The sequence below is a fragment of the Vespa mandarinia genome, chromosome 3 (genome assembly GCF_050613455.1).
Source record: "Vespa mandarinia isolate Hongniang chromosome 3, ASM5061345v1, whole genome shotgun sequence".
Taxonomy (NCBI): domain Eukaryota; kingdom Metazoa; phylum Arthropoda; class Insecta; order Hymenoptera; family Vespidae; genus Vespa; species Vespa mandarinia.
The window spans coordinates 9,607,266-9,630,000 of record NC_140812.1 but is presented as its reverse complement, the minus strand read 5'-3'; the positions used below and the strand labels follow the sequence as shown (position 1 = coordinate 9,630,000).

At 26.7% G+C, this 22,735-nt stretch overlaps 8 protein-coding genes across 16 annotated transcripts in view; 5 read left to right on the top strand and 3 right to left on the bottom strand.

Annotated features, from left to right (window-relative positions):
• The window catches only part of LOC118445018 (uncharacterized), a 385-nt gene extending 157 nt beyond the window's left edge, over positions 1–228 (top strand). Inside the window, exon 1 of the mRNA XM_035873898.2 lies at positions 1–228. This exon is cut by the window's left edge and continues 157 nt beyond it. Within this exon, the coding sequence (XP_035729791.1) occupies positions 1–216 (216 nt within the window). The 3' untranslated portion in view covers positions 217–228.
• The window catches only part of LOC118445007 (lysophosphatidylserine lipase ABHD12), an 8,705-nt gene extending 2,255 nt beyond the window's left edge, over positions 1–6,450 (top strand). The window contains exons 1-11 of one of the 8 annotated variants that reach the window (XM_035873876.2): positions 2,636–2,878; positions 3,423–3,474; positions 3,895–4,009; positions 4,284–4,402; positions 4,494–4,599; positions 4,728–4,927; positions 5,000–5,135; positions 5,469–5,586; positions 5,660–5,821; positions 5,910–6,037; positions 6,138–6,449. In XM_035873876.2, coding sequence (XP_035729769.1) covers positions 3,939–4,009; positions 4,284–4,402; positions 4,494–4,599; positions 4,728–4,927; positions 5,000–5,135; positions 5,469–5,586; positions 5,660–5,821; positions 5,910–6,037; positions 6,138–6,174 — 1,077 coding nt within the window. In that variant the 5' untranslated portion in view covers positions 2,636–2,878; positions 3,423–3,474; positions 3,895–3,938 and the 3' untranslated portion in view covers positions 6,175–6,449. The other 7 variants (XM_035873873.2, XM_035873874.2, XM_035873875.2 and 4 more) reach the window with 7 other exon arrangements.
• On the top strand, positions 338–1,248 carry LOC118445011 (TIMELESS-interacting protein). Its single transcript, XM_035873891.2, has one exon. The coding sequence runs from the start codon at positions 356–358 to the stop codon at positions 1,184–1,186; it is 831 nt and encodes a 276-aa protein (XP_035729784.2). The 5' UTR covers positions 338–355; the 3' UTR covers positions 1,187–1,248.
• LOC118445016 (U6 snRNA-associated Sm-like protein LSm6) lies at positions 1,353–2,096 on the bottom strand. Its single transcript, XM_035873897.2, has 3 exons — positions 1,929–2,096; positions 1,737–1,827; positions 1,353–1,645 (listed from the first exon to the last, which is right to left on the bottom strand). The coding sequence occupies exons 2-3, from the start codon at positions 1,825–1,827 to the stop codon at positions 1,497–1,499; spliced, it is 240 nt and encodes a 79-aa protein (XP_035729790.1). The 5' UTR covers positions 1,929–2,096; the 3' UTR covers positions 1,353–1,496.
• Positions 6,451–7,067: 617 nt separating the features above from the next.
• Rpt4 (Regulatory particle triple-A ATPase 4) lies at positions 7,068–9,238 on the top strand. Its single transcript, XM_035873869.2, has 7 exons — positions 7,068–7,233; positions 7,488–7,567; positions 7,662–7,701; positions 7,822–7,958; positions 8,046–8,418; positions 8,545–8,808; positions 8,885–9,238. Exons 1-7 carry the CDS (start codon positions 7,137–7,139, stop codon positions 9,073–9,075), a joined length of 1,182 nt encoding a protein of 393 aa, XP_035729762.1. The 5' UTR covers positions 7,068–7,136; the 3' UTR covers positions 9,076–9,238.
• An 89-nt stretch (positions 9,239–9,327) lies between these two features.
• On the bottom strand, positions 9,328–10,985 carry wuho (tRNA (guanine-N(7)-)-methyltransferase non-catalytic subunit wuho). Its single transcript, XM_035873870.2, has one exon. It carries the CDS (start codon positions 10,537–10,539, stop codon positions 9,376–9,378), a length of 1,164 nt encoding a protein of 387 aa, XP_035729763.1. The 5' UTR covers positions 10,540–10,985; the 3' UTR covers positions 9,328–9,375.
• A 29-nt stretch (positions 10,986–11,014) lies between these two features.
• Positions 11,015–22,723, top strand: spel1 (DNA mismatch repair protein spel1). Of its 2 annotated transcripts, XM_035873849.2 has the most exons (15): positions 11,015–11,156; positions 11,223–11,272; positions 18,758–18,881; positions 18,955–19,211; positions 19,364–19,531; positions 19,616–19,804; positions 19,894–20,288; positions 20,420–20,634; positions 20,774–21,091; positions 21,165–21,386; positions 21,463–21,695; positions 21,815–21,906; positions 21,993–22,215; positions 22,281–22,373; positions 22,461–22,723. In XM_035873849.2, the coding sequence occupies exons 1-15, from the start codon at positions 11,123–11,125 to the stop codon at positions 22,617–22,619; spliced, it is 2,772 nt and encodes a 923-aa protein (XP_035729742.2). In that variant the 5' UTR covers positions 11,015–11,122; the 3' UTR covers positions 22,620–22,723. The 2 variants fall into 2 exon arrangements, with proteins under 2 accessions (XP_035729742.2, XP_035729741.2); XM_035873848.2 differs by lacking the exons at positions 11,015–11,156; positions 11,223–11,272 and adding an exon at positions 17,416–17,454.
• Positions 11,382–17,123, bottom strand: LOC118444995 (uncharacterized). Its single transcript, XM_035873842.2, has 2 exons — positions 16,967–17,123; positions 11,382–16,724 (listed from the first exon to the last, which is right to left on the bottom strand). The coding sequence occupies exon 2, from the start codon at positions 16,710–16,712 to the stop codon at positions 11,613–11,615; it is 5,100 nt and encodes a 1,699-aa protein (XP_035729735.2). The 5' UTR covers positions 16,713–16,724; positions 16,967–17,123; the 3' UTR covers positions 11,382–11,612.
• Positions 22,724–22,735: the final 12 nt, after the last annotated feature.

The window sequence follows — 22,735 nt, the reverse complement described above, 5'->3', positions numbered from 1 at the left end:
GAACCAAATAGAGATACATTGCAGAAATTGCAAACCGAGCGTCCCTCGAATGGAAATTATCAACAAGTAGTAAGAGAAATTACGCAAACGGATCATCTCAACAAAAGATTGTTAGTATCTTTGTTAAAAAGAATGAATAAATCTAACGGAGAGTTCGATAGTTTTATGGAAAAAGAAACATCTACTTCTGAAGATAACGATGATAGCGATTTTTAGGTTAAGATTTTTCAAAAGACAGCTAATCCAGTTCTCTGAATAGTTTTGATGTTTACAAACATATAACACAATATTACGTGTAGTTAACTACTTTATTCCATTATCTTTATATACTTTTTACTAATAAAGATTTGTCAATATGACTGCATTGTCGAATTTTTCTGACCACGAGGATGAAATATTGACAGAGTATGAAAAAGAAGATGCGAACGAAGATTGTGAAAATTTAAACGATATTGATGAAGAAGAACAAAAGGAGAATGTCCCAAAAAATCCTTCGAAGTCAGAAAAGCATGTCACACGTAATCCTATACCTAAACTTAATACAGAACGTTTGAAGGGTCCCAAAGGTATACATACCATTGAGAAACATTTTGAAGGATTTAAATTTCATGGGAAAGGATATGAAAAAAAGGATTTGGACCGTGTTATGAAAAGATTAGAACATTGGGCGCATAGATTGTTCCCAAAGTTGGATTTTGATGACTTTTTAGAAAAAACAGAGAAGCTTGGTTCTAAAAAAGACCTGTCAGTATTTGTAACAAAATATAGAAATGATATGATATCATTTGATGATGGTGAAATTTCACAGAATAATGTAAGTGATGATGAACCTATAGAAAGTAATTCTACTGTTGATGCATTTGATTTACTAATTGCCGAACAAATTGAAAAACAAAAGGAAACGTTGGTACAACCCAATCTTAACAAAAATGATATATCTATAAATGATCGTGCTAATATGTTATTTGTAAATGCATTTGAACAATGTTCTACTCAAACTGATAAAGTCATAGAAACAAGCAGCTCGCAAACTAATACTTCAGAATTAAGTGATGAAATAAAAGAAAGAATTGAAAAAAATAGACAGATGGCTATTGAACGAAAACTCGCTAGATTAAAAGCTATGAAAGAAAACGAGAAGAAAAAGGAAATAGGAGAGGATATTGAAATGGAAATATCAAAATAAAGAAATTCAAACAATCCATAATATTATAAACTTTGAGATTGATAAAACTATAGATTCATATACTATTGTTAAAAATATAAAAAAATTGAGAAAACTTGTATTACAAAATATATATATATATATGTTTTATACGAATAATTAATTAACATTTATGATATCCCTTAAGAATTTATTCGTTAACTTTATTACATAAAAGAAACTAATATCATATATTCATATTATCACTTATCTAATGCTAACATAAAAAAAGATTTCATTTGTGTTCATTATAAAAATGTATAATTATGAAATAAATTGCTTTATTTCATAGCTATGTTCTACGCTTTTGTGTACTAATATATAATACATTATTACCACGTATAAAAGCATCACCATATTTATCTTTTAATTGTCCATTAACATATTCCTCTGTTTGTTCTAATGCTATATTCATATAGCCATCGAGACAAGCTAATACACCTATGAACATTTACAATGATTAGCATATTAAAATTTTGGTTATAAAATTTCAAAATATAATAATTAAATAAAAAAAAAAACAGATATATACCTCTGTAATCAACGCCACTATTTAATTTAACAACTACAGGTCTGCCATGAATTTGTTGAATAAATTGCGATAAAGCTTCTTTGCGACTCATCTGCAATTAATATTGTTAAATTATTATACTGTGGAGAAATAAAAATTATTTTATTTTTCCATTTATTCTCTAGCTTATATATTTAAAAAATATGTACTTACGACTATTCTAATGTAGCATTAAACTTCTTATTTGATTTTTATGAAGTAAATATAATGTTCGAACATTAAAAGATTTAGATTGACCAAATAGACTTTCCGTAAGAATAACCGTAAACGTATCGTTGGAATCCATGCACACAATATTCCGTAACGTAGCGTTGCTATGGCAACGTTACTACATCCGTTTGACTTCGTTTACTGTTATATAAGTTATAGAAGTGAATTATCTTAAATATTTAAGAAATACTTTGTAAATTTTTAAAGTAAATTTATCAATTGTTATGGAATAAATAAATTTTGCATTATATCATCTTTGGATGAATATAAATTTATGCATTCAATATTTTGTAAGTGCTTCGTTTTTCGCGCCGAATGTATGATATTAATAACCTTGCAATCTGATTGGCTGTACGTAAGAACTGTAGCAGTAAAATTCCAACATGTTGAATTTTTCGATTGTACCGATACAGTCAATGTTACAAAGGCCAATCAAATAACGCGATTGGTCGCAACCTTTCTGTATATATGACTACCATAAATAATAAAAATATAGAGATATAAACTCAATATTTAAACGAATATAATCGATCGTAAAGTACTTAACTCAAACAACGATAGAGGAGCGTGTATCAAAAACATTGAAAAAGTAAATTGCATAAAATACAATTCATATAAAGAGTTGTCACTGACAAACAGATTTTAATGATCTGTTCAAATGTGATCTAATTTTTAACAAATTGTTTTGTCGAAAATCAAATCTAATTATTCGAAATTTTTTATTGTTTATACTTAGTACATTACATATTTCTACTTAATAAATATTACATTAAAATTGGACTTAGAAAAGACATAAAAAGAAAAAAGAATATAGTAACAATTCGTGAAAAAACCATAAAGCGTAATTTCCGTCGATTATTTAGGAATACGTCATACCGTTTTATAGTTCTGAAGTAAGCACTTAATTTATTGTCTGCTTTCTTTGATTCCTTTCAGTATATCTTCTAAGCTCCTTCGGAAAGGTCAATTTAATAGTGATTTATAATTGCTCATTTATGATAATTATTTTTTCTTTATAATATAATTTGTGAATATTAGAAAAAATAAAAAAGAATTTTAATCCAATGTTTTAATTAAACATTGAATTTAAATGTTGAAAAGATTAATCATTTATTAATCAATATTATAGTTAATTATTGTTAACACAGAAAAAAGAATGAGTGTGCTTCCTTTTAATGATATTTTATAATAGTTCATTACAATCATAGTTGAAGTATAATTATACGTATTATAATAATATTGATAATTGTGCCGATTTATCAATATTTCTTATATTCACTTAATATGTTATATTGGTTGCCAAAAAAACGCTTAATAAAAAGGTAACAATTTTTTTTTGTTGTGCCTGCATGATAACAAAGACTTAAAGAATTAATAGGATTAAGAGATATAAAAATTTTTTTGTATATATTTACCATTAATATATTAACTTATAAGTATACGAACGGATTCAACCATTATTCAACAAAGACAGGCTTCTAATGCAAAAGTAAGTTTACATACTTATAAATAATAGAAAAAAAAAAGAAAAAATACAGTACTCTTCATTATTATTATAATTAATTATATTAATATCTTTAAATTTGCATTCATGCAAATTGCACGTGATTATACAATGTTTTATTATACAAAGTTTTTTGGATAAAGTTATTTAAAGATTATAAAATTATAAAATAGAATGATTATGTAATTACTTTTACTATTTATACATATATTTATGACTCATTTCATTTGGATAAATTATCTCTAGATTTTTCTTATAACTAATGATATGCATCTATAAAATACATGCATATATATTTGAAACATCAATTACAGAATATTAAGAACATAACATTCCAAATAAAATGTGCTTTTATAACTTCCTGCAATAAATTTTGCTAACTGAAAGTATTTTACATCATAAAAGGACTTGTGACAGGAATCCTTAAGCTTTGGTAACTACTAACAAACATGCGATCGAGTTACCTACTCTTAGCAGCAGTGATACCATTCGTCGTCCTTGATATTTGGTACACAGGAATGTAAGTTACTTTGTTGAATCAATCAAACTTCTGTGGTTAATTATTGGTATATCTAATTATATACTTTCTCTTATTTAATATCATAAGCAAATTAAATGACCAAATAATCCAAATAACATTAATATAATGCTTTCCCAACATATTAATTACACTTGGAGTATAGCATATAAGTATATTCTATAAATAGATGTTACTATCGCTTTTTTAACTATTATTCTTTTTATTATGAGATATATATAAATTGTAATTCTAATACTATCTATATATATTTCAGATGTTTATTGTGGATCATGAAAGTATCAATTCTAACTTATCTTATTTTATTTGGTATTTTACCTATTATATTTCATTATTCTTATACAGTACAAAAAAAAATCCTTTTTTTAAATTTTGGTAAATATTCACCTTTTGTACATTGGTACCAACATATGTAACAACAAATCTACTAATTCTTCAAACAAAATAATAAATTTTATTTTTTTAGTATATTGGCCACTTAACACTGATTTTTCAAAACCAGAGATTCTTGGCTTGAAAGGAGTTAGAAATTTTTACTTGCATACCAATGAACACGTAAAATTAGGAATATGGTAAATAATACAAGAAATATAACTATAAAATTTAATTGGTATTATACATATATATATATATATATATATATATATATATATATATATATATATTTCTTTTTTTTACATTATTGTCTATCTCTTTTCAGGCATATATTACCGCAATCTTTAATAAATGATTCATTTGTTCCAACGAATGAAGCTTTTGAAACTTCTTTACATAACAGTAGTAAACCAGTTTTTGTATATATGCATGGAAATAGTGGAAATAGAGCAAGTAGCCACAGATTAGAACTTTATAAACTTTTCCAAAATTTGGATTATCATGTTGTGTGCTTTGATTATAGAAGTGTGTATAAAGATTATTCATATTCATTCTCTAATTTGTTTGACAGAGTATAATCTTAAATATGATATTTAGGTTATGGAGATAGCGACAAAGCAGACCTCTCAGAAACAGGTATCGTCAATGATAGTAAATATATTATTGAATGGGTAATGGCTAAAGTTAATGGCACTGCACCTGTTTTTGTTTGGGGACATTCTTTGGGTACTGGGTAAGAGTTCAAATATCGTTCGATATATTTATAGATACATATTAAATATAATAAGATATGAGTGAGAGTGTAGAAAAAGGCACATATTATAGAAGCTACTTATTTAATTGTTACAATGAACAATGAAAATTGTTTTTGTTTTTCTGTAAATTTTATGAAACCTTGATATACATCTTTCTTCTAGACAATCATTCATATATGTTTAATATTCTTGTATACAATATTACATATATATTATTGTATTTAATATTATTATATATATATATATATATATATATATATATATATATAATATTACAAAATGTAATTTTAATACGAATTCTTTGAGGATAGAGTGTCCACGCATGCATTAGCATTATTAGGTGCTAAAGGTATAATGCCTACGGGTTTGATACTCGAATCACCTTTCAATAATATTCTTGATGAAATAAGCGAGCATCCATTTGCACAGGTTTTTTATTTTTATATTTTTAAAAATATGCCCCTCTTTCTTAATTTCTGATGTCTTATTCATTTTAATACAGATATTTAAACACTTACCATGGTTCAATTGGCTAATTGTAGAACCTTTCTATCACAATGGTTTACGATTTGAATCTGACAAACACATTAAAAATATTACTTGTTCTGTTATGATATTACATGCTGAAGATGATAACATTATACCATTATATTTGGGTGAAAAAGTATGTTTAAATATTATACCTGAAATAATATATCTATTAGAAGTATTTAAAAAATAAACAATATATCTTTTTATGATATATATTTTAGTTGTATCAAGCAGGATTGAATTATCATAAAAATGAAACAAATCTAATTGAAATGGTTAGAATAGAAGCATTATATGAACTTGGACATAAATATATTTGTCGATATAAAATATTACCGAATATAATTGAGTAAGTAAATGAAATAAATGATACTTGAGTTATTCTTAAAATTATATTTAAATGTATAAAATATATTAACTTCCGATATTTTTTGCGTCTTTGTTTTTAGGTCGTTTGTAACAAAATTACAAAAAAAACAAGACTGAAGAAAATACTTAAACTATCTACAGTATTACTATGCAATTTAGTTTCCAATAGAGTTTTGATGGTATTTTGTACATTTAAAAGAGTACAAGAATGAATATTATACAATTAATAAACTTAAAACAAAAAATATTGATGAAATTATCCTCTAAGATTTTCAATTACAAAATACTAATTAATCATAAAAGTATGGATATAATTACGAGAATAAAAAATTGATTATATTGGTGATAATTTTATTATAAAATATCGAAACGTGCAATTTTCAAGTAATACATTTATTTTTATATATATTGCAATGAAAGTGATTTTCTTGTATTAATGTGAGTTTATTGTAAAGTCTCTCAGTTTAAAAAAACAAATGCATCATTAAATCAAAAAAAGGATTAATAATGTAGTTAGGTAATTAACTAGGATAAATTGTTTTATATATTATTTTTATTTTATTCATTGAGTTATAAGAATTTGTTTTGAAAAAATATAAGCATGAATTGAGTGTATTTGATTCTTATGATATATACTTGTGATAAACATTATCATGTATTTATAATGTAATTGTAATTAAAACATAATAATTGTAATAAAACATAAATGTAAAAATTAATATTAAAATATAAAGTATTAATACAAAATTTATTTCAATAGCAGTTTTTTTGAATCTGTTCAAATTTCATTTTCAAAATAAAAGATGTTTAATATGTAATTACTAACAGTTTGTAAAGTTTAATTATTCTTATCAATTAAATATATTTTTATTGAAATTTTTCAGTTTTAAAAAAAAAAATAATAGAAAATAATTAGATTATTATTCTTATATACTTTCATTTTGTTTTATACTCCGTCATTGAAATCACAAACTGTAGATGGAAGTACAATCGAGGATGAAGTTAGTAAACTTCGTCAATTCTATATGAATCTACCTAGAAACTTTCTCAATGACAGTTATACAGCAAAATAAGTAAAAATGGCGGTCACCATGGATTCTGTAAGAGAAAAGGTTCTTCAAAATTATCGAAAAAAACTTCTGGAACACAAAGAAGTAGAATCACGATTAAAAGAAAGTAAGATGTATATATTTTTATTTTTCTTTTTTAGATAATTTGCCCTTTCCAAAAACATATATATTACCTAACCTCATTTTCCTATAATAGTTCTTTGTTTCATGTTTGATTTATTATTAATTGTTATTTATATTTTATTATTTCCTCTATAATTAAATACATATAAATATAAAATTATACTTTTTGTATATGTGTAATATATATATATATATATATATATGTGTGTGTGTGTAAATATTTTTTTATATTTATAGTGAGGGAACACTTAAAAGATTTGACCAAACAATATGACAAGTCTGAAAATGACTTGAAAGCTCTTCAAAGTGTTGGTCAGGTAAATAAATCATATTGTTTAATAAGTACAGTTTTAAATATTTCTTTGTGTAAAAAATTATCAATATGTGCACACATATATTTTCTTTCCATAGATTGTTGGTGAGGTTCTTAAGCAACTTACAGAAGAGAAATGTAAGTGAAATGCTTTAACAAATATAAAACCATGTTATATAACAAAAAAGAAAAAAGATATAGAAACATTTTGTTTTATTTTAAGAAAAAGTATAAAAAAAATATGTAATGTTATTTCAGTTATAGTAAAAGCAACAAATGGTCCTCGCTATGTTGTTGGTTGCAGACGTCAACTTGATAAAAATAAATTAAAGTCTGGAACCAGAGTTGCTCTTGATATGACAACTTTAACTATAATGCGTTATTTACCACGTGAGGTAAAAATAATTTGATATGCAATAATTAAATGTATGTTATACTTTAGTTGTCTATACTTGTTATAAACTGTATTTTATCTCGTTTAGGTTGATCCATTGGTTTACAATATGTCTCATGAAGATCCTGGTGATGTTACATATTCTGCTATTGGTGGTTTAAGCGAACAAATACGTGAATTACGAGAAGTTATAGAATTACCTTTATTAAATCCTGAACTCTTCCAAAGAGTTGGTATTACTCCACCTAAGGGATGTTTATTATATGGTCCACCTGGTACTGGCAAAACACTACTAGCAAGGGCAGTTGCTAGTCAATTAGATGCAAATTTCTTGAAAGTTGTATCAAGTGCTATTGTTGACAAATATATTGGAGAATCAGCACGATTGATCAGAGAAATGTTTAATTATGCTCGTGATCATCAACCATGTATTATATTCATGGATGAAATTGATGCTATAGGTAAAATTTTTTATATAGAAACGGCATTCTGATAAAGTTAATAGTATATACAAAAAAAGAAAAAAATATACATAATATACACAAAAGAAATGTTACTTAATATTATTAATATTTGATTTTACATAGGCGGGCGAAGATTTTCTGAGGGAACTAGTGCAGATAGAGAGATTCAAAGAACTCTAATGGAATTATTAAATCAAATGGACGGCTTTGATTCTTTAGGTCAAGTTAAAATGATAATGGCAACAAATAGACCTGATACTTTGGACCCTGCTCTTTTAAGACCCGGTCGTTTGGACAGAAAGATTGAAATACCGTTACCTAATGAACAAGCACGACTTGAAATTTTGAAAATTCATGCAGGTCCAATTGCTAAGCATGGTGACATTGGTAAATATATTAATATGTAATGTATAATATACATAATCTTCATGATTTAACAATAATTGGCTAATATTTAATACAGATTATGAGGCAGTAGTCAAATTATCAGATGGATTTAATGGGGCAGATTTAAGAAATGTTTGTACAGAAGCTGGATTATTTGCAATAAGATTAGAGAGAGAATATGTTGTCCAAGAAGATTTTATGAAAGCTGTAAGGAAAGTTTCAGATAATAAGAAACTTGAATCAAAGTTAGATTACAAACCAGTATAAGAAAGCAACATAGCTATTGTGATTTAGTGAATGATACAAATAAATCAATAAAATAGCCTTATTTTATCTTAACAATACATACATTTTCATGTGAATTTGCATATTAATAATATATTAATCATGCTTAACTCGTCATAAATATATTTTGTCTGATATAAATTCATGTAAACTTGTCATGCTTTTATTATTCAAATAATGAGATGAATTTACATTTATAATACATGAGGTTGTATGCTTATTTTTCTTTTCTTTTCTTTCTTTTTTCTTTTTTTGGAATTTTATTTTGTTAATTGAAAATACTTATTCCAAAGTATTTGACAGACGTGTTTTTTTTCTTTCTAAATACTGTTGTACATTATCATATTTTCTTTTGTACAAAATAGGGAATAAATTTTGCGTAAGTGTATTATTATTCAATGACATCCAAACTTCATTCAATTCTTTTAATGTATTATTTGTAATTGAGTCCAATACAAAATGATTATTCTTCAAAATATATATGTTCACTCCTGAATTGGTTAAAACCCACATTCGATGATTTTTTAAAAAACAATCTAAAGGTTCATCTTCCATTATTATAGTTTCAATCCAAGTAGCTGCTAATTGTGATTCCACTGTTTCATCAATGATATATATCAGTAATATATTACTACTATAAAAACTTATAACAAGTAAAGACGATAATTTATCAAGTGCCATAGCTTTTAAATGTTTCACAGGTAAGACATTTACGTATTCTTCATAATGATTACTTTTAAGAATTTGATTAAATTTGTCAATATTATATTTAGCAATTTTTTCACTAAAATTAATGGTTAATAATTCTCTACCATATTCATAATTCCATAACATAAAAGTTCCATCTCCTCCCGAAGATACTAGAATTTTTTTTTTATGAGGTAGTTCACAAATATTCGTTACAAATTTACTATGTCCAAGACAATAAGATACAATATTATACGAATATGGAAACATCGATACACGAATCTTTTCATCTCTATCAGTTGTTAAAATATACTTTCCATCTTCCGTGACAAGTATATCCAGCAGCATTGATAAATGTCCCAAGAGTAAAGTTCCATTCTCTATAGGATTTGCGGTAGAAAATAAATAAGCATCTCCAGCTTTATCGGCAACAATTATATCATTGTTTGGAGAAAATATTACTTTGCTTGCTGCTCTAGATAATATTCTGTTTGATATAAGCCTTTTACTTTTTCTTTCATATAAACACAATTGTTTACGATTTGTACATACCAAAAAATATTTGCCATCGTTAGAAAATGTTGTACTTATTATCATGTGATATGATTCTATATCTACATTGTTATGTATATTAACTACCTTATTACATTCCAACTGAGGTAGTGCTATGGTATTTATTAAATTATTATCGATGTTGTATATTATGAGATGGTCATTGTTGCATACAACAATATCTGAATCATATATGCAGAAACTCATTCTTTTTAGATTTCAAATAAAATTTTTTCGAACAACAGCCATATAATGATATTTATCCGCTGTGATATATTTCACAGATCAAATGTTCACAACTTTAATTACTAATTTATTAGTAATACATGTGATTCACTGCTATCATACTTCAGTATACGTTTATCGATTTCAGTATAAGGTTATCGATTAGAAGAGATCACTTTTTTTATAATAAATAAATTAAGAGTTCCACTTGCTTATTTTATTCTAAGCATGATGTTTTAAAATTTATAAAGTGCGATAATTAAAATTCTAACCAATACTTTGACGATGATATTAGTCAAACTATGACGTTCAGTATAAAAGTTTGTCTAGAGACATTTGTTTTTACATTTTAGAGACTTTTTTCTTATACTGTTACAAGTATCATCTTTTTGCGGGAAGCTGAAAAATCTTCTATCATATTCGAACTTAATGTGCGTGAATCTAATTACACGATACGGTTAATTTCGAGACGTGTATATTTTCAATTATTTAATTTTTTTATTAATTCTACTTTTTTTTCTTTTTTTTTTTCGAAAATACTAAACGTACTATTTTTATATTAATAATGGCTGTACAACCAAATCAACAATTTAGTATGGGTAAATAACCTTTGTTCTTAAGTTGTTCTCTCTTTTGTTATAATAATATATAATTAAATATTTCAGATCCACCTTCTCAAATCAGTTTCGTTAGATATTTCAAGAATCTTCCAGAAGTAAGTAAACGTTTATATGTAATATTAATATTTATTTTGTTTTAAAAGTTTATGATACCATTGTGGAATGATAACGTATTTACTTATAATTATAAAATTACAAAAAATCAATCTGCATCATAATTTTATATTTATTTTAATACATTATGCTTTATAGATTTATAATACTAAATTATATGATTAATTTGTGAAAATGCTTAGATTATAATATCATAAATTGAATATTGATATTATTTGAGCTTATATACAAATTGAATATATTATTTGTGGTAAATAAACATATATATTATAATTCTTTATAGAATATTGATTAAAAATGAATTAAATTAAAAAATTATATTTAACCGAACAAATATTTAGCTCTTTCTTTTGCTTTATCAAAGGTAGTTGTAAATTTAAAACCAAGTCTTGTCCAGAATGTTGGTGGAGCTTCGGTATCAACTTTTTCTGTTATTTCTGGTGTTTCTGGTATTTCTGGTATTACTGTTGTCGTAGTGGACAGAGGAATTACTTCTCTTGGTTTCTCTCTAATATCCCATGAATCTACACCATCTGAATAAGGAGGTAACGTAGCACTAGGATTTTGTGTTACATGATTAAAAATATCATCACTATGATTAGCATCATATGGGCCACCACCATATGCTACTAAAATACGTGGTTCTATTTTACCACCTGGATTATTGTTTTGAGAAGGGACATTCTCTTGATTATTGTTTTGATTTTCTTTCTTATACATTTCTTTTCGATTAGGATCTTGATTTAATTGAGATTGAGGTTCTCCATAATTATTTTGATATTCACTTTGTGTTGATTGTCTATAAATATGTCTAAATCTATGTCCGCCTTTAGTGAACCCAATTCTTTTGTGGAAATTTTGTTGTTGATGTTGCTGACTTCCATCTTTATCGACTGTTTGAATATTTGGCTGATTTGAGACTTCTTGCTGATTTGAAGATTGAAGATTTCCAGAGTTAAACTCATTATTTCTTTCAATTTCTTGATTAGATTTTGAATCATCTGATACTTGATATGAAATAGTTGTATCAGCAACATCACTTGAATGATGAATATGTACATTTGATTCTTTATTGATATCAGTTGTGAATTGATTAGAAGTTGTATATCTTGGTTTCCATTTCGGTTTTGGTGCTGGTGTCAGTAAATGTAAAGGTTTATTTTCATTCAGATCCGATTGTTCTCCAGTTCCAGATACACTTGGATGAAAATATTGTTCACTTGTAAATTCCTGATTATGACTGGTAGAATATCTTTGATTCTGTAACTGTTTTCCAAATTTTAAATGTCCAAATGTTTGTTGTATTAAATCATCAAATTCACTTGTTTGAGTTGGATTATTACTCCAATCAGTAAAATCTTCAAAACGCTTATTATGACTACTTGGTTTTTGATGTTGCTGACCAAATTCTAAATGTCCCGAGGTCTGTTGTGTTAAATCATCTGTATGTTGATTATCTCTATTGCGATTTCTATGATTCTGTACCTCTTGTGTCTGTTGCCAGAGTTCTAAATGTCCTGAAGTTTGTTGCGTAGAATCATCAAATCCACCTGTTTGTTGAGTTAGATCTCCATATTTTTGACTTAAACTATTCGGATTTCTGTGATTCTGTATATGCTGTCCAAATTCCAAATGTCTCGTAGACTGTTGTGTTAAATCATCAAATCCACCTGTTTGTTGAGTAAGATCATCACTCTGTTGAGTTAAATCTTCAATATGTTGATTATGTCTACTGCGATTTCTGCGATTCTGTGTCTGTTGTGTCTGTTGCCCAAATTCTAAATGTCCCGAAGTTTGTTGCGTTAAATCATCAAATCCATCTGTTTGTTGAGTTAGATCATCACTCTGTTGAGTTAAATCTTCATATTTTTGATTTGAATTACTGGGGTATCTGTGATTCTGTGTCTGTTGTCCAAATTCTAAATGTCCTGATGTTTGTTGCGTTAAATCATCAAATCCACCTGTCTGTTGAGTTAAATCTTCATGCTTTTGACTTAAACTACTTGGATTTCTGTGATTCTGTGTCTGTTGCCCAAATTCTAAATGTCCTGAAGTTTGTTGTGTTATATCGTCAAATCCACCTGTTTGTTGAGTTAAATCATCACTCTGTTGAGTTAAATCTTCAATACGTTGATTATGTCTACTGCGATTTCTATGATTCTGTATCTGTTGTGTCTGTTGGCCGAATTCTAAATGCCCTGAAGTTTGTTGTGTTAAATCGTCAAATCCACCCGTTTGTTGAGTTAAATCTTCATATTTTTGACTTAAACTATTCGGATTTCTGTGATTTTGTGTCTGCTGTCCAAATTCCAAATTTCCCGAAGTCTGTTGTGTTAAATCATCAAATCCACCTGTTTGTTGAGTTAGATCATCACTCTGTTGAGTTAAATCTTCAATACGTTGATTATGTCTACTGCGATTTCTATGATTCTGTACCTGTTGTGTCTGCTGTCCAAATGCCAAATTTCCCGAAGTCTGTTGTGTTAAATCATCAAATCCACCTGTTTGTTGAGTTAGATCATCACTCTGTTGAGTTAAATCTTCAATACGTTGATTATGTCTACTGCGATTTCTATGATTCTGTACCTGTTGTGTCTGCTGTCCAAATTCCAAATTTCCCGAAGTCTGTTGTGTTAAATCATCAAATCCACCTGTTTGTTGAGTTAGATCATCACTCTGTTGAGTTAAATCTTCAATACGTTGATTATGTCTACTGCGATTTCTATGATTCTGTATCTGTTGTGTCTGTTGGCCGAATTCTAAATGCCCTGAAGTTTGTTGTGTTAAATCGTCAAATCCACCTGTTTGTTGAGTTAAATCTTCATATTTTTGACTTAAACTATTCGGATTTCTGTGATTTTGTGTCTGCTGTCCAAATTCCAAATTTCCCGAAGTCTGTTGTGTTAAATCATCAAATCCTCCTGTTTGTTGAGTTAGATCATCACTCTGTTGAGTTAAATCTTCAATACGTTGATTATGTCTACTGCGATTTCTATGATTCTGTACCTGTTGTGTCTGCTGTCCAAATTCCAAATTTCCCGAAGTTTGTTGTGTTAAATCATCAAATCCTCCTGTTTGTTGAGTTAGATCATCACTCTGTTGAGTTAAATCTTCAATACGTTGATTATGTCTACTGCGATTTCTATGATTCTGTACCTGTTGTGTCTGTTGGCCGAATTCTAAATGTCCTGAAGTTTGTTGCGTTAAATCATCAAATCCACCTGTTTGTTGAGTTAGATCGTCATTCTGTTGAGTTAGATCGTCACTCTGTTGAGTTAGATCTTCATATTTTTGATTTAAACTACTGGGATATCCATGATTCTGTGTCTGTTGTCCAATTTCCAAATGTCCCGAAGTCTGTTGTGTTAAATCATCAAATCCACCTGTTTGTTGAGTTAAATCTTCGTTTTGTTGAGTCAAATCTTCATATTTTTGACTACTAGGATATCCATGATTCTGTGTCTGTTGTCCAAATTCTAAATGTCCTGAAGTTTGTTGTGTTAAGTCATCAAATCCACTTGTTTGTTGTGTCAAGTCTTCACTCTGTTGAGTTAAATCTTGATTTTGTTGTTGTAACAATTGAAGTTCATTATCACTATATGCCAGTTTTTCTGGTTGATGTTTTAGATTTTTTGGAAATCTCCCATATTGCTGTTGTTGCTGACTGTCACTATGTCGATGATAGTCTGCATTACGTTTATATTTTCTGTTATATCTATGTTGACTTTGCTCCATTTCATGAGTACAATCTTCATATTGCATTCCTGGATCAATGCCATGTGTGCCAGTAACTACTTGTTGTGAATGTGCTGTATAGCCAGGATTGTAATTTTCACCTACTGTACGAACAACTTCCATGTTGTATGCCCTACTTCTGTGATGTGAAGAATAATGATTTCTGTCATATGGATTAGTATTAACAATTTCACTTCTTTGTCCCATAGCATCCCAATCTTGTTGATGTTGTATTCTTTGATCTCTTGTATATGGATAATTATCAATGTTTTCATTCAATCTACTATGTTGTACATTATCTACAGATTGATAATTTTGTCTCATTTGTGATTGGCGTGTATCAAAATGTTCTCTTTGATAATCCTCATTGATCTTTTGTTGTAGTCCAATCTGTTCATTATTCCTGTGTCTTTGATAATTACTATTTTCACTAATTTGAGGTTGAATATGACTGGGTAAAACATTTGTATGAGATTGAGAAATATATGTTTCTTCTCTTTGGTGTTGAATATTTGGTATATTTCTATTATATATATTGTCTTGATTTCTGTATAATGCATCCTCAGCAGTAAGAGTTTGTCTGTTTGGCAATTGATTTTGAGGTACATTATATATTATTCCAATAGTAGGCATATACTCATTTTGATCTCTATGTCTATAATCAGCACTTTCAGCAACTTGTAGATCATTATTTTTATAACTAGGTGTTACATTGTCTTGAATTAAATTGATGGTACCTGTATGCAAAGTGTTACTTGATGCCATATGTTTGGAATGAGATGATCGATGAATTTCTGTTTCCAGATTTTTGAATTCCTGATTTACTTTTTGTATTGTATTTTGCAAATCATGTATATTTGAAGCAATCTCATGTTTAGGATTGGTGCTTGTACTATATTGAGAAGTATAATTTTGTTGGTAATAACGAGTTGTTTTTGGACCAGTAACATATTGTCCCTCCTCTTCAAAAACACGTCCATGTCCTCCATCAGTTTTATATGTATTAACTTGAGACCAATTGCCAGGTCTTATTTCAATGTGTCGATTTTGACCTTGTAACAATTCTGAATTACCACCAGACATTCCATGTTGATTCACTTGTAAATTATCACTTAATTCTCCAAAAATCTCATGTCTTCCATTATGACTTTCTCTTCCTCTGTATGATTGTTGTAATTTATCATTATGTAATTTATTATAATTATGTTCTTGTTTATATGATTCTGAATTTCTTGATTGCTCATATATTCTTTGACTGTCAGTATTATGCATAGAATTGTATCTGTTTTGATTGATTAATCTTTCTGACTGTATTAAATCTGGTTTATTTACATGAGTATTAGTATATGAAGAAGTATAATTCTTTTTAAAATATCTTACACGCTTTGAACCTTCAACATATTGTCCTTGCTCTTCGTAAACTTTACCATGACCACCATCAGTTTTATATTCATTTTGTTCTGTCCAGTTACCAGGTCTATTGTAATCAAGATTTAAATGATTTATGTTTCTTATATTTGAATCTGTTACCAAATCTGCATGATCATTAAGATTACTAGATACTTGATGAGTTCTATAAGAATTGACTTTTCGATAAGTAGTAGTACAGCTTTCTATGCAACCACTGGGTGCACATAATGATTGTGTAAATAAAATGGATAAGATAATTATCCTTTTCATTGCCATATTTAGACTGGTCTGCGAAATAAAAAAAGAGGATTTTTGTTAAAATTTATAGTAAATTGTATGTAATAATCAAATATATATAAAACATATTTAGATAACAGTAAATAAGTTATGAATTTTTTATGAGTTTTATATTTATCATTAATTATAAAATATTTATTATAATCTTTGAAATTATTCATTAATTAAATTTTTATATTCTATTATATTCGTAATATAACAAAATTTATTATTAAAAAATATTGCTTTATTACCTTGGAATAAATGACCAAGACACACTTTTAATTCACTTGTTAATCTAAAGATGTTCTCACTAACATTGAAGAATGACATATAACAGAAGCAGATTGCAGCAATAGCATTTATGTCTGTTTCCCCTTCTTCGAATCAGAATTCTGGGTTTTTCTTATTTCTTCTCTTTTCTTCATATACTTACTTATCACTGAAACTTCGTGGTAAAAGTATATCAAATTCTACAATATAATATAAATGTACATTTCCCATTTATTGTCATTTATATTATTTTATTTTTATTTATTTATTTATTCTTTTTTTTATATGCATATATAATATATCTTGTCATATAAATAATTCTCTGTTTATAACCATATAAATAAATTTCTTTAGTTTTTCTTATAGAATTATATAAATGTACATGTCTTTGGGTTATAACATAAATAAGAATGATTTATTTTATTTATGTAAGAATGAAAGCAGGATGAAAAGTAATACTGGCTTCCAGGTAATAGCATTTCCATATTTAGTGTGATGTGTCACAGATTAAGTCATCCTTTGTCTATAAGATCTTCACTGTATTATTACTTTCATTCACAAGATTAGCAAATATAATTTCAAGGTTACTCTTATGTACTAAAGAAATACTCATTATATAAAATATATAACAAAAATCAAGTATACAATCTTTTAATATTATAACATTACAATAACTTTTAATATTCATTTCGCATAATAATTATGATTATACATTAATTTCAATTAAATAAAATATATTGCCTAATTTTATGGTAGCCTACTTATAACATAAATTATTTGTCTTCCTGGAATATGAACTCTGATCTTTTATCATAATAATATTTCATGATGACCTCATTATTATGGGCGTCAATAGATTTTCTGGATTGTACCAATACTTTCTGAATATCTACTACTTTAATAATCAGTAATGAAAATATAGATCACAACATACAATAAATATATTTCAAAGTACAATATAAATATATAACAAACATAATAATTATAATATATATATTATAATATATAGTATAATAAAAATAAAGTCTATGTAAATTTATAATTTAATCAATGATCTATAAAATGTTATAACACATTATTCATTTAACTGTGTATTTATTTATACAAAATTTTCTTGATCTTATTTAATTCATTCTTATGTATTTTTGTATTATTTTATGCTTGAAGTATGTGCATCAATACTTTTCGAGAATTCTTATGTTTTATTTATACTCATTCAACAATCTGACCTTCCGATAGACATTGACCTATAGATATATTACAAGATTTCAAATTTTCTCAGTAATGAGTGAATAAATATTTCTGAAAATTGTATTATATATCCTGTTTAAAATACCGTTTTGGTAATATATCTAAAATATTATTTACAATACAATTATTATTAAAAATAAAATTTAAATTAAAATAGAATTTTATTTATTGAATTTTGGAAATTTGTACATATGCAAATATTAATTAATATTAATACAAGATATATTAATTTTTAGAACAAATATTTCCTTAAATTGCGCATATTTAACATCAATATTAACATTAATAATTTTTATCACTCTGAGTGTGTTCATTGCGTAAGTAGGTCAAGGCTAGTAAGTAGGTTGATGCTAATCAATTATATATAACATCAATAAGTATAAATTACACGTACATATACAATTTCTATTAACATATCCATTGGATACAAAATTATAATGTTACTATATATAATAATTTATTAATCAAAATATAATTGATTAAAAAACTATTTAAAAAAAATGTTAATTCGTTTATTTTAGAAATCAAGTTCTACTATACGATTTTTTAACAGAGGTGATTATTATACATTACATGGAAGCGATGCTTTATTTGCCGCCAAAGAAGTTTTTAAAACAACATCTGTTTGCAAAATGCTTGGTGCTGGTAAGCTATTATAAAATTTTTATTTTGTTGTTATAAAAAATTATTATTTAAGAATTTAATTTTTTTATTATAGAACCTCATAAAACTGAAGGTGTTATATTAAATAAAAGTCATTATGAGGCATTTATACGTGACTTATTATTAGTAAAACAATATAGAGTAGAAGTTTACATCAATCAAGGATCGTCAAAAAACCAAAATTGGGTATTAGAATATAAAGGATCACCTGGTAATCTGTCACAATTTGAAGATACATTATTTGCTAACAATGATATTGCACTTGGAGTATCAGTAATTGCTATAAAATTAGGGATAGAAGGAAAATCCAGAGTAAGTTTGTATAACGTTTGTAAAACGTTTGTATATCATAAAACAATATTGATTTATACTTATTATAGGTTTTATTTAAATTACTGATGTATATTTATGTAGAAATATATTTATAATAAAATGTATAATATTTTATAATTTATGATATATAGATCGTAGGTTTAAGCTGTCTTGATACCGTAGCAACTTCTTTCTCAGTTTGTGAATTCCAAGATAGTGAATCTTTCTCAAATTTAGAAACATTTATTGTTACACTTAATCCAAAAGAATGTTTGCTAGTCCAAGGAGAAGGTAGTTATGAGTTTGATACTTTAAAGCAGGTTGGTTAATTATAGAGAATATATTTTTATATGAAATATTATAGATTAGATTTATCTAATTTTTGTTATCATATATTTTTTTAGGTAATAGAAAGAAGTAATATTTTAGTTACTTTAAGAAAAAAGAGCGAGTTTTCTAGTGATTCAGTTGTACAAGATTTAAATACATTAATCAAATTTAAAAAAGGCCAGCAACAAAATGCTCAATCTTTACCTGAAGTAAATTTAACATTAGCTATGTCAGCTACATCTGCATTAATTAAATATTTGGATGTAAGTATATTTTTCATATAATTATAATTTTTAAGAAAGAAAAGTTTTTTTTTAATAGAGATAAATGATACTTTAAAATTAAATTTCAGCTGACATCTGATGAGGGAAATATTCATCAATTTAGCCTAGAACATATAAAACAATCACGCTATTTAAAATTAGATACAGCAGCTATAAAAGCTCTTAATATTGAGCCTCGTTTAGATGTATCTTCTAATTTAAATGGAAATGTACCTGCAAGTATTTTGACTTTATTGGATAAATGCAGAACTCCACAAGGTCATAGATTAATTGCACAATGGATTAGACAGCCTCTTACAGATTTGGCACTTATAAAAGAAAGACATGATATTGTAGAAGTATTAGTCAAAAACAATGAATTGAGATCTGCCCTTAGCGAAGATCATTTAAGACGTATACCAGACTTACAACAATTAGCTAAAAAATTATGTAGAAAAAAAGCTCATCTTCAAGACTGTTACAAGTATGTAACTAATATTATATTTTACAATATAAAAAATCTCTGTTTTATTGTATATCTTGAGATGAACTAACAGAGAAATAATTTATTTTATTATACTAGTTATATTTATAAATTTATATATTTATTTGCAGGATTTATATGAGCGTGTCTCATTTGCCAAGATTGATACAACAACTTTCTGATGCTTCTGATATAACAGCATTAAAAGAATTGATTATAAATCCATTAAAAGAACTTGTTAACGATATGGATAAATTTCAACAAATGATTGAGCAGACTATTGATTTAGATGCAGCGGAAAAGGGAGATTTTTTAGTACGTCCAGATTTTGACGATGAATTGAAAGGTATAAATAGGTAGTTGTTATGTTTGTTTATTATTCAACAAGATAAAAATCGAGCGTTACATTTTTTTTATTTTAATTCTATCTATATTCCATATAAATGTATATAAATCCTAATATAATAATAATAAATTCCTAACAGAACTAAAGGAAGAAATGAATGAAATGGAAGAAAAAGTACAATCTCAATTAAGTAAAGTAGCTGATGATTTGAGTTTAGAATCAGGAAAATCATTAAAATTGGAAACCAATCAACAGTTTGGCTATTACTTTCGAATAACGTTAAAGGAAGAAAAGGTACTAAGAAATAAAAAGAATTATTCTATATTAGACTCTAACAAAAGTGGTGTAAGATTTAGAAATAATAAATTAAGTGAATTGAATGATGAATATATTGCTGTTAGAGAGAAATATACAACTCAACAGAAAACTGTTGTTATAGAAATTATTGAAATTGCAGGTTAGTATATAATTATAAATTATAGTGATAAACAGAATTTATACGTATTTTATTATATGTTGAATTTATATAGCCGGATATACTAGTCCGATTAAAAGTATTGGAGATGTTATCGCGTGTCTTGACGTTCTCGTGGCATTTGCCTTAGCTGCAGCAAATGCACATAAAGCATACATACGCCCAGAAATGCTTTCTAGTGAGCACGGCGAATTTAATCTTATTCAAGTGAGACATCCTTGTTTGGAAATACAAGACGGTGTAGATTATATCGCTAACGACGTATATTTCAAAAGAGGTCAACATAATAAATTAATGAAATATTAGGTTTTTAAAGATTATCATAGTTTATATTAATTCTTAAATAATTTTAGATGAGATTCATTGTTACATTATAACTGGTCCAAACATGGGCGGTAAAAGTACGTATATACGCTCTGCTGGTGTAACTGCATTAATGGCACACATTGGAAGTTTTGTTCCTTGTGATAAAGCAACAATATCTTTATTGGATTGTATATTAGCAAGAATTGGAGCTGATGATTCTCAATTAAAAGGGCTTTCAACGTTTATGATGGAAATGATAGAAACAGCTGCTATTTTAAGAGTATGTTAAATTAATAAATGACATTGTGTTTTTCAAGAAGAAACTTTTTTTTTTTTTTTTTTTTTTTTTTTTTTTTTTTTTTTTTTTAATTTTTTGAATTATGTTTATATTATTTATAGACAGCAACATCTAATTCACTTGTCATTATTGATGAACTTGGTAGAGGTACATCAACGTATGAAGGATGTGGTATTGCTTGGTCCATAGCAGAGTAAAATTTATATTTTAATCTAAAATAATACATATATTGTTTACAATAGAATTATTTTTTGAATAATATGATATTTACTTTTTTAGGCATCTAGCAAAAGAAATTAAATCTTATTGTTTATTTGCAACACATTTTCACGAAGTTACGAGACTTTCTGAGGAAATACCTACTGTTAAAAATCAACACGTAACAGCTCTTGTACAAAACGATAAACTTACTTTACTTTATAAGATAAAGCCTGGTATTTGTGATCAAAGCTTTGGTATTCATGTTGCTAAAATGGCTAATTTTCCAAATAACGTAATAGAGGTAAATTTGGAACAATATAACTTGTATTAAAAATAAGATAAATCAATTAATAATTTGTATTACAGTTTGCTAAGCGAAAACAAACAGAATTAGAGGATTATCAAGGAACAGTTTTTGAAGGATCTAATTGTCCAGAAAAAAAGCGAAAAATTATAAAGGTCTGAAAATAATAGTTTCTTATTGATTTATGTTACATTATTTATATAATAATATTCTTATTTACATTTTATATAATTTTATTATAGGAAGCTGATGGTTTGATAGCCGAGTTTCTCAATAAATGCAAAACATTAGATAAATCTTTACCAAATCCAGAGCTAAGAGATAGGATCTTAGAATATAAAAAAGAAATTCGTTCTCATAAAAATCCATATATCGAAGCATTATTATCAGAAGTTTTCTAATTCATCTTATTTTAAGTATGCCGAATAATTAAATATGCTGTCAATTATTGACAGAATAATTTTTATACATTTTTTAATTAAATGCGATTAATTGTAAGCTTAAATGACAGTATTAA

What these genes read in the sequence shown, in the direction of transcription:
- LOC118444995 (XM_035873842.2), bottom strand. Translation starts at nt 16,712, where the DNA reads ATGGCAATGAAAAGGATAATTATCTTATCCATTTTATTTACACAATCA.
- LOC118445016 (XM_035873897.2), bottom strand. Translation starts at nt 1,827, where the DNA reads ATGAGTCGCAAAGAAGCTTTATCGCAATTTATTCAACAAATTCATGGC. An exon ending in TAGTGGCGTTGATTACAGAG is followed by an intron (nt 1,646 to 1,736) that starts GTATATATCTGT and finishes AAATGTTCATAG; the next exon opens with GTGTATTAGCTTGTCTCGAT.
- spel1 (XM_035873849.2), top strand. Translation starts at nt 11,123, where the DNA reads ATGGCTGTACAACCAAATCAACAATTTAGTATGG. An exon ending in ATTTCAAGAATCTTCCAGAA is followed by an intron (nt 11,273 to 18,757) that starts GTAAGTAAACGT and finishes CGTTTATTTTAG; the next exon opens with AAATCAAGTTCTACTATACG. An exon ending in AAACAGCTGCTATTTTAAGA is followed by an intron (nt 21,696 to 21,814) that starts GTATGTTAAATT and finishes TATTATTTATAG; the next exon opens with ACAGCAACATCTAATTCACT.
- wuho (XM_035873870.2), bottom strand. Translation starts at nt 10,539, where the DNA reads ATGAGTTTCTGCATATATGATTCAGATATTGTTGTATGCAACAATGAC.
- Rpt4 (XM_035873869.2), top strand. Translation starts at nt 7,137, where the DNA reads ATGGCGGTCACCATGGATTCTGTAAGAGAAAAGGTTCTTCAAAATTAT. An exon ending in AGAATCACGATTAAAAGAAA is followed by an intron (nt 7,234 to 7,487) that starts GTAAGATGTATA and finishes TTATATTTATAG; the next exon opens with TGAGGGAACACTTAAAAGAT. An exon ending in CTCTTCAAAGTGTTGGTCAG is followed by an intron (nt 7,568 to 7,661) that starts GTAAATAAATCA and finishes TTCTTTCCATAG; the next exon opens with ATTGTTGGTGAGGTTCTTAA.
- LOC118445011 (XM_035873891.2), top strand. Translation starts at nt 356, where the DNA reads ATGACTGCATTGTCGAATTTTTCTGACCACGAGGATGAAATATTGACA.